We start from the raw sequence: 15,537 nt of genomic DNA, 5'->3' as shown, positions 1-15,537 counted from the left end.
TATTTTGCCCATGACATAGACTCTGTTCGGAGTTTGGCAACATTCTACATTCTACAGCGTTTACTATGCCAAAGCGTAGCTAACATGCATGTTTGCTTCCAAAGCTCCCTCAAATGAATTGGCTTTCATCAAAGCAGCACTAGAGGAAATCTGCAGTGCTAAAGAAATATTGCCCTATGAGTTTTTAAAGATTGTCCAACCTGATCTAGATAAGATTCAAGATCACACTTGGTACTTGAGTGAACGGCTGGTAGGTCTTGCTCTTTTCGATACATCAGTGGATAGCTCAACCAAAGAAGCAATGAGCTCAGCTTTGTTGAAATACAAATGAAAACCTCTTCAAAAAGTCAGGAGATGCCACAATGCTCTTCATTTTCCAATAAGCAACTGAAAGATTTTGTTGGGACCGACAAATATAGATTTTTTGATCTTCTACATTTCAATGAAGAGTTGCTAAAACTGTCAGCGTTTAAATGGCCTGAATCACCAGACTATCAATATACCGTATCTGTTGTCAAGCATCTGTCAGTGGTAAATGATTGTGCCGAAAGAGCACTTGGCATGACAACATCTCTTCATGGTCCTACAAAGCCAAAAAATGTAAAGCAGCTACAAGCAACATATAAAGTGATTGATGCAATTAGAAAATTCCAACGATCTGCAGCTACTGCATCTGAACGAGTAACCAAAAAAACTTTGGCTTATTTCTTGACTTATAGTGTTGTGCATTAGTATCAATTACTGTCTGTATAAGTGTATAATTAAAAACCACGTACTTCCGATTACCTGCATTCAAAAGAAAATGTTACTTTAAACTGGGAAGAAAATATCACTAATTAAAAGTTGTACTTTAAGAATTCGGTATACTGTAAAAGGCAAATGAATCGTTCATATGAACTCAATTTCCAATATATTACGTCATAATGACGTCATCAAACATTATCATGACCAAGTTCAATACACAATCGCTTAGCCGTGCTAATTACCTTTCCATTGATACCTTGTATGTGTCGGTGGCTTTAGTGTGTCACCAGTTATTAAAGGAAATATAAAATTATAGCGCCACCATGAGGTTGAAATTTTCAAAACTTTAAACATGAATATCTCACTAAGTATTTGAGCCATGTTAATCAAATTTTTTTTACATGATGTGTATCAAGTTGCTCCATATATTTGTCAAGTATAAGAACGATTGGCAATAATTTAGATGGTATAATTGGCGTTTTAATCATTTTTTTTTTTACGAAATTTAACAAAATTGGGGCACTTTGAGGCGTTTGCGGGACCCTAAAAGCTTTTTTATTAAAAAAAAATTTTTTGCCATCGTTAACCATATAGAAAATGGAAACGTTTACCAATTTATTGAAGCGATTAAAAGATGAATTTGAAAAACGCCCAGTTTTGGCCCACCCTATTGCACACCCCTGTTGTAGGCTATACTGTAGGCTACAGTACATTTTGTATAAATGTAAGTTGTATTGTATGGCTTCGTATATAGTGCAGTTTGTGTCACTGATTCTGTTGCAAATCCCCAAGGAAATCTTGCATAGCCTATACCTTTATCTTTATTTTCGTTCAGCACGATCTACAACATTAGCGAAGAAAAGTGCGAAGAAGCAACGAAAAGTGATTGAATCACTTTTTACGCGCTATTTCCTTTTTTGTTTATCCACAGACATATACAATTGTTTTTGTTTATCATCAACCATCTCTATGTATATGATTTATCAAGCAGTTTATAATGGAACTCTGTTACTTGCATTCACAACACGCTACCTTAGTTTTATAATATGATGCCGTGTTCACTGTAGGCTACAAAAGGATTTTAGCTCAAGGAGATGCGAAACTACATCCGCTTTTGGCTTGTTCGCTACACCAGAAGAGTTACGTTTTTTTGGTCTTTTTTTTAATTTACAAAATAATGTAGCCCTACTTTTATGGGTTACATAAAGATGGTGGAATTTGTTTGTAATTGAAGGTTTGTTGTTGAAAGCAGCTTGTGGCGAAGCTTAAAAAATTGTCAATTGACTCTTCTAACGTGGCCGGAAAAGCGGAGCTGCGCGTGATCTCGGCCTAATGTCCCTAATTTTACAAAGTAGGTTACTTAGAGGTTTTTTATAACATTGCTATGGGTAATGCTTTTGACGTTTTACAAATCACAATATCAGATATCAGAGCACACAATATCAGAGCAACCAGTACATAAATAGCCTGAACCCATTCCTTTTGATGAGTGCTAAAGTAAAATAAGGTTCAATAACATTACAAAAAGTCGTTGATGTGACCCAGCATGGCAGCAAACCCACGTCTACTGATTCAGAGCTGGAAATGTTAACCACCAAGCATACGAATTCTCAGAAAACGTTTGATACGTTTAGTTGTCTGACCACACATGAAACTCATTTTTTACAGACGTGGTAAACCGCAGTTGGGGAATGATATTGCCCTTTTAAAGTTGGACAAGAAGATGGTTTATAACGATTACATCCAGCCCATCTGCTTGCTTTCAAGTTCGGCCAATTTGCCCCAGGATGGGTCTATATGCGTAGCAACGGGATGGGGACAAACAGGTGAACTATTTAAAGCAGTCCAACTTCTTTAAAACCATTTGGATTTATACGTTTTATATATTTATACGATTTATATGGATTTTTTTTTTTTTTAATTTTCGCGCAACAATTTTATATGGATTTATATTTGGATTTATAGCTCACAGAAAACAACTATAGAAACTTTACTCTGTTAATCGCGGTAACCGGCCCTTTGTTAGTAGTTCAAAGTCTCTACATGTATGCGAAACTTCCAGAAATAACCTATCCAAGGCTATGTCAGTCCGAGAATAAAGATTCAAAATTAATCCAAATCAGAAGATGAATGTAAACAAATGGGTGTGAGACCACAGAAACAGGCATTGTCTGTGTAAGAATTGTGGTTAAGTGAACTCAAAACAGCCTTTAAGCTACAACTGATTAGACTTGTTTCGCTTTTTATATTTTACGCAGTTTCCTTGCCGACGCGTTAGCCTGCTGTCCTACTGCTGGAGTATAAAAACCTACAATTCCTTTTCTGCTGACTCGAGCCAAACAAAGAGTTTTGTTTTTATTGCAAACATGGCAGCTGCATCTGGCTTTGACTACGATCAAATAAGCGTTTGTTGTCCAATCATGCATTTCTAATAGTTTGACTCCGGTCTCCGAATGGTTTTTGAAAAATACTGTTTAATTCTACCCAGGGTGCAATAAATTGGGTAAGCATAGTTGCTAAATGAAAAAAGAAACAGGCCAACATTGCACTCGGTATTTGCACCTACTTACGTTGGTGCAACTACTGAGTGCAATGTGAACATTATCTTCTCCTTCTTCAAAGCTCAATAACTGAGTATCAGCTAATCTTTTTATTTTTACCTTTTAACAATAACAAATTAATAAAGTAATATTTTACTTAACAGGAACAAACGCACCTACTTCACCTACGCTGCGACAAGTTAGATTGATGCTACCAGGAAGGGATTTTTGCAGCAAGATGTATCGCAAACTTTCCGGTCGTCTGCAAATGCCTTACTCTTTGATCTGCGCAGGAGCCTGGCCTAATGCTGACACTTGCAAAGTAAGATTCGTTCTCGCATGAAAAATTTCAAACAGAAATCATTTTTTTACATTGATTCACCGTCTGTACACGTTTAACCCTTAGAAGGTTGGGCTCCTGGAGTCTTGCTCAGTTTGGGGGGGGGGGGGGCTGTCGATTCTTCTTATGCTTTAGGAGTGATATCTCTGTTATCTCTGTAAATTTGGGATTCACTTTGCAAAATTATTCACGCTGAGCATATCCGAAAATTAAAACTATGTGAATTTTAGAACTGCTCATATACGTTGAAATGTTGAGGTGACTTATGATTTTGCGATTAAAGCAATTGTAGCGTGAGTTTACACATTATTTTTTGGTAGAGTAATGAAGAACATGCAGTGTTCTTCATTATTCGCTCAATGTTCTGATTAAATTTTTTTTTACATAATTTTACATACAGCCAATTCCCTTCACGCTTTGAAACAATTAGGATTAACGAGACATGGGCCAAATTAATGACTTTCATCCAGCTGGTGGGAACATTTTGAACAACAGAATATGAAATATTTCAGAGGATGTGCTGAGAAATGCCTTATATCTCTCAATTTATAACCTTTATTTGCTCAAAATTTAAGCTCAATAGAGGTGAATAAAAGTTAAGAAAAGTCAAGAAATTTCGTAGTCGCAGCCTCAGTGGTTTTAGAGATACAACTGTTGATACAAAAAAGTTAAATTGAGGCCTCCCCAACCTTCAAAGGGTTAACCAGTGAAAAAAGAACCGATTTTCTGGCTGAGACGGGACCTTCCACTTTCTCTGTAGGTTATATTGTATGCTGTATTTTTATGGTTTAGCTAGCCTACGGTTTTATGCAAAGTTAGTTTACGTAATTTACGTTCAAAAAGATTTTCTTAAAATCTCTGGAGTGACACAGCAGATTCACAAAAACTATGTTCTGAAGACGCTTGTTCAACGCTCAGGCTGTGCGCTTAAGCAACGCATTTCAAGAACAGTAGCCTACTCCAGTAGCGTTGACAGGGGCGTCCAGAGGGTACTTTTGGAACACGAGGCCTGGATGATTTTTAGGGCCTGAAACCTTTTTAAGGGTCTTGGAACTTGAAGAAACCAGCACGTATTATTTTTCTGACATGTGTTTTGATTTGGAGTCCTAGGGTCTCATTGGTACTAGGCGCAAATATTCCCTTAACAGCTCTGCAGCTCCTTATTTAGATTTCTATTAAACTGTCTCTAAATGATCGTATATCAGCGTATATCTGTAATGGACACTGCTTTGTATGAAAACACTATTATTAATATTACTTAAAGGTTTAATATGAAAATAAGTCGATTCGAAATAAGGAATCGCATTCAACTTGACGTATGTTTGAACCGGTGTGTAAGTTCATTTATCAAGTTAGAAATATGTTTTCAGCTATGTAGGTTGGGAGTTATAGTCACATGACTCAAAAGCTGCATAATTGTCCGATTTCTAAAGATACCATGATACTATAACCGCCTTCGTGAAACTTAATCGTAGTTGAAAATATTTTGCAGGACTCTGCTTTAATCTAACGCTAAGCTTCGGTCGGCAAATACAACATCTCAGTTTGGGAGCGTTCAAATATTACGTAACGCTGTTTTTCCGAATTTTTGTCCCACCCCTCCCCCATGTGACGCCAACGTAACGTTTTGTCACCCCCCTCCCCCATGTGACGCTTTTCCATTACAAAGCCCGTTTTGCCAGTTTATATCAAAATTATGACGTGAAAACACGTGCTGATAAAATATCTTGGTTTGTATGCACCTATAAAGCTTACGTTTGAGACATGAAATTTTAGCTATAGCTTATTCTTTTTTTGGAATTAAAACGTTATGTAGCCTACCTACTGAAAACGTTTAGTAGCTCACCAGGTTCAACTCAATAGAACTACCCTGTCCACAGCTAACACATTCTCTACTCTCTATGTCTCTACTTAGTAATTAAAACGGATATAGTTCAGTGGTTTTCAACCAGGGTTCCGCGGAACCAGTAGCGTAGCCAGGAATTTTGAAAGGGGGGGTTTTGACCACCCAGCGGCGGGGGGTGAGAGGATTTTCAACAAAAATGTGGGTAGGAATATTCCTGTAAAATAGTGCTGTCCGGTAGCATAGCAAAAGGATAAGATCATGTTTTCTTCGGCATTTTTCGGAAATAAAGCTAAGTCTCTGTGTTTTCTTGTTGCTAATTCCTGGCTGAGATGTTTGAATGTTTGGTATTGGCAAAACTTGCTCTTTTAATGCAATTTTGTTTAAAATTAGGCAATTTTTTTTTAGACTGAAAGCATCATTCTCAATATCGTGACATCACACGCGTGCCAAAGGGGGGGTTGTAACCCCCAAAACCCCCCCTTGGCTACGCCACTGCGCGGAACCGTAAGGTTCCGCCAGTAAGTCTAGGGGTTCCGCAAGTTTACATTCAAATCCGAGAGTCTATTATATTATTATATGCATATTGTTCAAATGTAATCAAATATTGATTAGGTTTGCCACTATTAATAAATTTGCTACACTTTAACACGTTCGCTGCGATCTCGAATTTTCGTTGTTTTCTTGTGTTGCGATAACCTTCAACTTTTTGCTTTCCCGCCAAATTTTGTCGACATGTTTTCTTTGCTTCAAGGAGTTTTTTCAGACAGTTCGTTTGTACACCGGTGGGTGAAATTGCGGTGTCGTTTTGTTTTGCCAGTAGGCTATTAGGTTTTTTACAGTTTTTATTTTTATTATACATAAATAAATCTGAACATGAGTATTTTAATTTAATTTTATTAATCAAATGATGTTTTTTGCATAAGGTAATTAAATTATTGAACAGGGTTCCTCGAGCTTTTGGAATGTTTCATTGGGTTCCGTTCCACCAAAAAGGTTGAAAACCACTGCTTTTTAAAGTGATGATAAGTGATACTTTTATTTGCAAGTTACTTAAAATAATACTTTCTAAACCAGTCAAAATTTGCAGCCATAAAAAGGGCCAAATAAGGCCAGATTTTCTGGCTTTATTTGCATCAATTTATTTTAAGCCAACTGCAATTTAAAAAGGCCAGATTTTCGGAATTTGGCCTAAAAAAGGCCATCTGGCAACCCTAATGTTGTTCACTCACATCAAAGCAAGCCTTGTGATGTAAGAATGCTGCCTTGCAATTTCGCAATGCAAGCTTTTGAGCACTTAGAACCTGTCTGGAATTACGGGAATTACAGTACCGTAGTTGATTGATACTTGATAGAGATTTTGTTGGTGCTGAATAGGTGCTGTTGGATATGATTTCAGCTTAATTTAGTATCCAAACGACGATACAAGCCAGCACAAATAAACTACCGTACTCGTAAGCGTTACGTAACGTTTTGCTTGAACCCCTCCCCCCCGATGTGACGCTAACGTAACGCTTTTCATAACCCCTCCTCCCCCTCGATAGCGTTACGTAATATTTGAACGCTCCCTTTGCAAAATTGCGTTTAGGGTGATTCCGGTGGCCCCTTAGTTTGCTTGATGAAAGAGAAAACGTGGTATCAAGTCGGTGTGACGTCTTACGGAGATCAGGTTTGCGGATCCAGTCCTGGATTTTACGCTTCTGTGGGAAATCTTTTTCCATGGATAGAAAATGGTAAGTCTTACTTGTCATCAACATAACTGAGGAGCCAAGTATCTTTTATAGAAGGCGCTACTTTTGTGTTATGTGGAATTAATATCCAGTCTGTCATAATCTCAACACTAATAAATGTATCGTGCTTGGTGTGACGTATTCTTGTTGAAACGCCACTGGTAACAAAGCAACACAAATTTCTCGTTAAATATCCAATTTTTTTACTTGAACATAACTCCTACCGTCACTCATTCAAGTATCTTTTTCTAGTCTTCCCAACCTATGTGTCCTAGTGCGTGGGTGTATGTATTGTGTATGATGTGTAATGTGTATGTCACACAAATGTACAAATTTTGTAAGCGTGCTATGCAATTCTTGAAAATAAAATACTAAACCATTTGTTCACAGCAAAAAAAAATTGGTGAAGCATTACATAAATTGAACAATAATATTTTATTCAGCCTAAGAAAAGTTGTCAAGCTGTTTGCAAATATGTAACTAAAATGGTCAAGTAGAAGCTTTTGGGTAACTTTCACCTTTTTTTAATAGGCTTACGATTAAAACTGTAAAAAATTGCGAGTTAGAGTAGTTTATATTCCAGGGTTTATATAAATGTATCATGTGAGAAACACAGACCGTTTCCAAAATTTAATATTTTTCTTATAATCCTAGTTACAGGACTTGATCTAACAACGACACCTAGTTCTTCTCAGTGCTTAAGTAAGTTAACCTAATTAAATGTGACTTTTCTCCATTTGAAGACTACCATTGAAGTTTTACGTTTGTTCAATGATTAATAAAATTTGATAAAGTTAACAATAGCACTTGTTATTTATTATTATTATTGTATTTAATTTCATGTTAGGCTTTTATTTATTTATTTTTGTACTACAGAGTAGTTCATTTAGTGATTTTTATTTTGTATGCTTAGTTGTTTACACAAATGTGACCTTGTGTTCGGTCATTTGCTAAACTAGTAGGCCAAGTTACCATTTGATCTCTTTCTCACGGAAGTCAAATGTTAATGATCCCGGAAACGTCGGATTATCATAATGTACAACAACAGTTTGTGGCATAGCTTCCCAGACAGCAAAATCTGTCATTTTTACATTGATTCAACGTCTGCAGCCGTTGAATCAATGTAAAAATGGCGGACTTTTTACGTGGGTTACTTGTTTAAGCCAAAAGAACGTAGCCTACTTTGATGTTCAACTTGTGACAGGGATATTTAAACCTGCTAAATTGAAGATTCTCGACTGACTGGTATACATCAGTGATCACAGTGGTAAACCATAATCTCTTCGTGGGAAAATTGTAACATAAGATTCCCAAATCCGTTCGTCTGCATGTAATGACCGAAAAAGAAACACTCCTTCGACGGTACAGGTATCTCAAATCGACCATCTTTCAACTCAATATTCGGTTCGACAAGTTCTCTAGCCAAAATATTATTGCGAGACAATTTACAGGTTTCATTTTGCAAAGTCAAATCCTGAATGACTTTATTCAGGTCTGCTATTTCCATATCACGAGACTCAATTTTACGCTGAAAGCCAGAGATGACATCCGACTCTGAAGACGTCTGCACTCTGCACACATTTGCAACGCTTTCATCTAAGGGTGACTTACCACCACAAGCCAACCAACCGAGAGGAGTGAGCAAAGCATGTGGTTCACTAAGATTCTCACCAACACGCTCTTCTTTAGCACACATCAAATAAGCGTTGTCGTTGCCAATCAGTACATCTACAGTACTACAATCATTCAAATGAAACATATTCACGTCATGAAAATGACGGAAACCACTTAAATCTTGTTTATGCGGTAAAGTTTTAACATCGTCAGCCCAAGCTGGGTTAACCACCGAAGTTATATCACAAAACAGTTCATCTGTCTCTAACGACTGGATGTTGAGTTTTACAAGGTTAGCACAAGTAGGTTTCTGACCAGCCAGAGTATCCATTTTAAACGACGCTTTGTCATAAGGTTTAACGCCAAGTTCGCAGACCAAATCACTCGAAACAAAAGTCAACTGCGAACCAGGATCATGCTGACAATACACCAACTTCGATTTGCCAGTCATTGGATTCAAAACACGAGCAGCAGTAACGCGGTTAAAAGCTGCTTTAACATTTCCAATCTTAACATTATACGCACAGGAACTCTGGCACCAGCATCACCTTTGCCGACCGAATCCAGAGAATCACGTGACGTCACATAAAAATCATGCAGAAGAAAATAGTGTTTCCTATCGTTGTTAGGGCCACATTGACGACAGTTGTTTGCATGAACGCAATCCCTAACCATATGCTGGCGCAAACAATTCAAGCATTTGCCAGCTTTCACAATGACATCTCTCCGATCTTTAGGTGTCAAGCGCAAAAATTCTTTACAATTAGACAAAAAATGATATTCAACTTGACCACGTGACGAACAATAAAAACATGCCGGTATGTCTCTACGTCTGGCCACACCACCGCGCGGTGCGCCAACAGCAGTCGAGTACTGCGAACTCCCTGAAATCACATTATCATGGGGCTTTACCGACGTCTGCCTAACCGGACATGAAGGCAATTTTCCTTTGCCAGACTTTTTAAAATGCTGCGACTCACCAGAATCGCCCATTAGCATAATGCTAAAATCAGTCGACTTGCGCGTTTCCTCCCGTACTACAAATTCAAGCAAACTCTGAAAAGTAGGCTCATCAGTGCCACCATACTGATCACCTAAAAAGTCAAGATAACGCTGCTTAGCGTCAAACGGGAGTCGCTTAGCCAAATCCAAAACAAAACGTCCTTCCAATTTGTCACGCTGACCATAAGCTTGCGCGTAAAGCAGACACTGCCACAATTCATCTTTAAACTCTTTCAGATCACTGGAAGAGGTCGAAGTCAATTTGCTACCATAGCGATACTTTCTAATTTCCGGTTCAGCGAAAAGACCTCCACGAACCCCAAAACGTTGGGACAAGCGAGCTAACGACATTTCTATCCTGTCTTCTTCTGACAAGCCAGGAGTGTCAGAAACCAAATTAGCAATCGTTTGAGCAGCTGTTCTAACACAAGCTGCTTGCAACAAAGTCAAACGAGTTCCTTTAAAAGGCGAAGCTGCCATTAAGGCCGTAACACGATTTTTAAAGAAGATAAATGGCATATTATTACCATCGTAACCAATCAAGGCCGCCTTATCGAAAAACGTCCTACTATTTTGGTATTCAAAAAAGCAATCCTGCTGTTGAGAACTCGATTTAGCGGGAGAAGACAAGCTATATTCCTTAAGGGGCTGAGGGGGCTCAGTCACGTGCACAGCACGATCAAGATCCTCACAAACGTTAAAATCAGTAGACGCGACACGCCTCTCACAACCACCCAAATTACGTGTAGCTGGGCGATTAAAACCTAGCGGCGCAGAAAACTTTGAAGGGGGCAAAGCATTACTGCTATCAGCGGCCCCGTGACCTGTACGCTCTGGGGGAAGAGTTCTGTTGTAATTCGCAGGCCTTGGCTCTACAGCCTTCGGAAGACCCTTAGCCGCGGCCCCGAGACCTCCTGAAACAGCTGGAAACCGTGTGGATTGGACTGGACCACTTACAGATTGAACAGGTGTCTGGAAAAGGTTATGTAAATTTAACCGAGATTGATGCTCACTTCTGGAATGCCTAGAAGATCCCTTCTTAGAGCTACGCCGGGAGCCCAACTCTGAACAATATTCAGCTAAAACTACGTCTTTACGTTGTTCAGCCCTCAACTGAGCGTCTTTGAGTGCGAACTCAGCAGTTCTCGCTTCGGCCTCAGCTCTCGCGGCGGCCTCAGCTCGTATGGCCTCAGCTCTCACGGCAGCCTCAGCAGCTCTCGCTTCGGCCTCAGCTCTCGCGGCGGCCTCAGCAGCTCTCGCTTCGGCCTCGGCTTGTATCTGGAGCTCCTCTCGTCTTAGCTGTAGGTTAATTTGTGCAATTATTCGTGACGAGCTCCTTGACATCCTAGTGCTTACATTTGAGGCGCTATCCTCAGGATGTATGTCAGCATCTAACATATCTGAGAACTCACTTTCTTTTTGTTCGAAGTTATTTTTCAACGAGTTAAATTCGGGATCTACCCTATCACGAAGTTCTGCCAAGATTGCAGAGTTAAAAATTTTAGTCAAAAGAGCATGGAAATGCCGTAAATCCTCTTCCAAAGTAGAGAACTTAGATCTAAAAATTAACAGTTCCTGCTTATCACTCAAAGAACCTAAGGCTACAGAAAGTTCCCCAATTTGAGTCAAAATATCTCGTCTAAGATGCCGGGCCTCTCGAACTGACTTAGCCTCATCGTTACTGGGTCCCTCCCCAGAATGGCCTGCCCGACCGCAAAGAACATCATCAGGCTTAAACTCAGTCGAGTCGACGGCGGCCGAGTCCCTGTCGCCACCGAGTGTAGACATATTAAATGTTGGGGCTAAATTTAACAATTAAAAAATTGAGTTACACAAACACACAAATTTAAGTTATAAAAAACTTAACTACAAAGACTGTAAAAATACAAAAATAATTTAAATGCACAATACCGTAGATGTAAGGGTATATGAATGAAGTCCAAAAGTTCCACAAAACTTGCTTGGATTCGTTCACTTGAATCTTCAAGCACAGATCGATTGTCTTTAATCTTTTTTCTTCAAATGAATGTCAATGTTGTTTTTTCTTCAGAACCAACAAAGAAACGCCTTTAATTATTAACTTGAAGTTCTTCAGTACCAACTGAGAAGAAAAGTCTTTAATTTTCTTTTGCTTCTGTAGACTACCAACCAACAAGATCTTCTTTTATTAGTTTGCTTTAATTTCTTCTTGACCTACCAACTGAGAAGAACTCGTCTTTTATTTTTTATGGTCACAGCGGTAAACTATAATCTCTTCGTGGGAAAATTGTAACATAAAGTTCCCGGATCCGTTCGTCTGTATGTAATGACCGACAAATAAACACTCTTTTGAAACGTCTATTCAAAAGTGTATTCCTGTAAAATTAGCCCGCGGCTATCGAAAATGGAACGCAACACCGTACGCCTCTAAAACTGTCACTACAGAACAGATTACTTGGTAAAAGACGGAAATTTTATCCAGCTGGCAAGCACTAAGCAAACAGTTAAATGTGCGACTAACTCTCAAGCAACCATTTCACGAATGACTAGAATAATTTGCGATATCTCAAATGCACGTAGACAGTAACTGTGACGCAATAGTGAAAAACATTGTCACGCAATTCAAACAGGTGTTCATGCAATGTTTCATGTTTAAACAGGTTTGACACAAGTCTTACGAACGATGGTGCAATTTTGGCTCATGTTTTAGGAATTTCCATGACGTAAAATTCAGTAGACCTGAACGGTTTTTATATGACGTTTGATTAGGTGAACAATTGTCTGGAACAATCAGTAAGAGGCATTGTTGACACCACACAAATATAGACGAATTGAAACGATGATTATAATGCAGTGGTTTTCAACTCGGAGTCCGCGAAGAGTTTTCAGGGGTCTGTGAAAGTTTACGATTATGCACTGCAGCATGATTGATAAATCACAACATTTAAAAATTGGTTAAGCAATAAATACCATTATTACTACAAAAAGTGCTCAATACTAAGCAATAAGCTAAACAGAGCGAAATATATCAAATATAGTTATTAATCTCTAGTTGGTCACAGCGGTAAACCATAATCTCTTCGTGGGAAAATTGTAACGTAAGATTCCCAAATCCGTTCGTCTGCATGCAATGACCCAAAAATAAACACACTTTCGAAACGTCTATTCAAACAGTGTATTCCAGTAAAATTAGCCCGAGGCTATCGAAAATAGGTGTAACGCCTACACCTCTAAAAAAACTGTCACTACAATACAGATTAATTGGATAAAAGACGGAACCTTTGTCCAGCTAGCAAGCACTAAGCCAACAGTTAAATGTGCGGCCAACTTTCAAACAATCATTTTACGAATGACCAGAATAGATATCAATATCTCAAATTCACGTAGAAAGTAACTGTGACGCAATAGTGAAATCAATTGTCACGCAATTCAAAACAGGTGTCCAAAGCTAGTGAACCAATGCATTCATGTTTAAACAGGCCCAAACAGGTTTGAAACAAGTCTATGAACAATGGTGCAATTTCGGCACACTTTCCAGCAACTTCCATGACGTAATATTCAGTAGACTTGAACGGTTTTATATGACGTTTGATTTGTACAGAGATTGGCCGTAACATAGCGGCCCCTAGTTATGACAGTCTAACATGGCATAACTAAAAAAGAATTGAAGGACAATCGTGAGCCAATGAATAAAACACACGATACACAAATTTTTTGAATCACTCACGTTTAAGTTAATACGCAAATACAAAGGGCATGCAAAGAATGAACAGCAATAAGAATAAACACGACGATACATGAAATTGGTACCATAGGTACACGCTAAATGACGCTATATACAATAGTTGCGATAATAACCGACTGTTCCGGGCTCAGACAAGTATCGGCCACCGCAGACAAAACCAGGCTCAAACCCTAACACTTAGGTGTTCTTTACGGGGGCGAGGCACGAAATATCCCTCAACACGTAGTCTACTTTCACTTTCCCCGTACTCTCATCATAGTTGCAGACGGCAACTTTGGCTCTACGAACCACAGGCTTCCCTTTCCTAATTTGTGGAACTACCTCATGCACCCTCCCAAGTTGATACTTCCCACGTTTACCAATGTCTTGGAGAGAACCTACCACTACAAGTTGACCAGGCTCCAAATTCTCGGCCATTTTTAGCCATTTTTTCCGGCCCTGAAGACCTGGCAAGTAAAAATCGATCCATTTATTCCAAAACTGCTGAGAAAGTGACAAATTGAACCGATAATCCCTTCTTAATTGGTCACGATCATGTGGTTGCCCAACAGCACAGTATGGGTCTAAGTATGGGGTCAAAAGTGAGGCAGGGGTGATGACAGTAAAATCCCTAGGGTCGTCACTCAAAGGTACCAAAGGGCGTTCGTTCACGATCCGAACGGCACTGCCTGTGTACGTAAGCAGTTCAATAAAATTGGGCTTACGAATTGAAGAGTCCAAAATGTGAAAAAATGCGATTTTAAATTGTTTTACCATTGCCTCCCAGGCGCCACCTTGCGCCGGAGCATACGGAGGTATAAATTCCCAGTTTATCTCTCTCTGTCTCAGGGCGTTGTGAAATTCAGCTGATTCTATCAACTCGGGTAACTTCTTAGATGCTGCCTGAAAGGTACTTCCATTATCGGAATAGATAGCATTAACCTGCCCACGTAAATCTGTAAACCTTGTAAAGGCAAGTAAAAAATCACTCAGCGACAATGACGTGACCAGCTCAACATGAATAGCGCGAGATGCCATACATGTGAATAAGAGTCCCCAAGCTTTTTTGTGACTCCTACCTTCAACAAAGGTCAATGGTCCAAGATAGTCCAAGCCGCAATCAAAAAAGGGTTTCCTATGGGCAGTTGTGCGAGACAAAGGTAAATCAGACATGAGCTGCCTTATAGGCCGAGCTTTCTCAATCGCACATACACCACAATCATTAAGATACCTCTTCACGGAAGCATTACCATTAGCGATCCAAAACTTCTGTCGCGTAGACAACAAAGTGTGCTGTACTCCACAGTGCGCATTTCGATTATGATGCGACAGTACAACAAGCCTAGTGAAGAGCTCTTCTAGGCATTTTTTTTGTGGTCACAGCGGTAAACCATAATTTCTTCGTGGGAAAATTGTAACTTAAAGTTCCCGGATCCTTTCGTCTGCATATAATGACCGAAGAAACACACACTTGAACTTTTTTTCAAAAAGTGTATTTCTGTAAAAATTAGCCCACGGCTACCGAAAACGAGGGGGTGCAACGCGTACACCACTGAAAACTGTCACTACAGAACAGATTACTTGGATAAAAGACGGAACCTTTGTCCAGCTAGCAAGCACTAAGCCAACAGTTAAATGTGCGGCCAACTTTCAAACAATCATTTTACGAATGACCAGAATAGATATCAATATCTCAAATTCACGTATGCAGTACTGTGACGCAATAATGAAAAACAATTATGAAGTCATTCCAACAGGTGTTTAAGCTGATGTAATATTTCCTGTTTAAACAGGCCCAAACAGGTCTTATGAACGATGGTGCAATTTTGGTACATGCTTTAGGAATTTCCATGACGTAATATTCAGTAGACTTGAACGGTTTTTATATGACGTTTGATTTGGTGAAAATTGTCGGGAACATAGCGGCCCCTAGTTATGACAGTCTGACATGGCATAACTAAAAAGAATTGACGACAATTGTGAGCCAATGAATAAAAACACATGATACACTAATTGTTTGA

General features: G+C 39.1%; 1 protein-coding gene across 1 annotated transcript in view; it reads left to right on the top strand.

Moving 5' to 3' along the window:
- Positions 1 to 15,537, top strand: part of LOC145787766 (testisin-like) — a 51,501-nt gene that overhangs the window by 27,655 nt on the left and 8,309 nt on the right. The window contains exons 9-12 of the mRNA XM_082599586.1: positions 2,413 to 2,570; positions 3,449 to 3,606; positions 7,056 to 7,200; positions 7,852 to 7,899. Coding sequence (XP_082455712.1) covers positions 2,413 to 2,570; positions 3,449 to 3,606; positions 7,056 to 7,200; positions 7,852 to 7,899 — 509 coding nt within the window. The remainder of the gene's footprint in view (positions 1 to 2,412; positions 2,571 to 3,448; positions 3,607 to 7,055; positions 7,201 to 7,851; positions 7,900 to 15,537) is intronic.

The sequence above is a fragment of the Aplidium turbinatum genome, chromosome 18 (assembly GCF_918807975.1).
Source record: "Aplidium turbinatum chromosome 18, kaAplTurb1.1, whole genome shotgun sequence".
NCBI lineage: Eukaryota > Metazoa > Chordata > Ascidiacea > Aplousobranchia > Polyclinidae > Aplidium > Aplidium turbinatum.
Note: the sequence above shows the minus strand (reverse complement) of the source record. Positions and strands in the feature narration are given on the sequence as shown.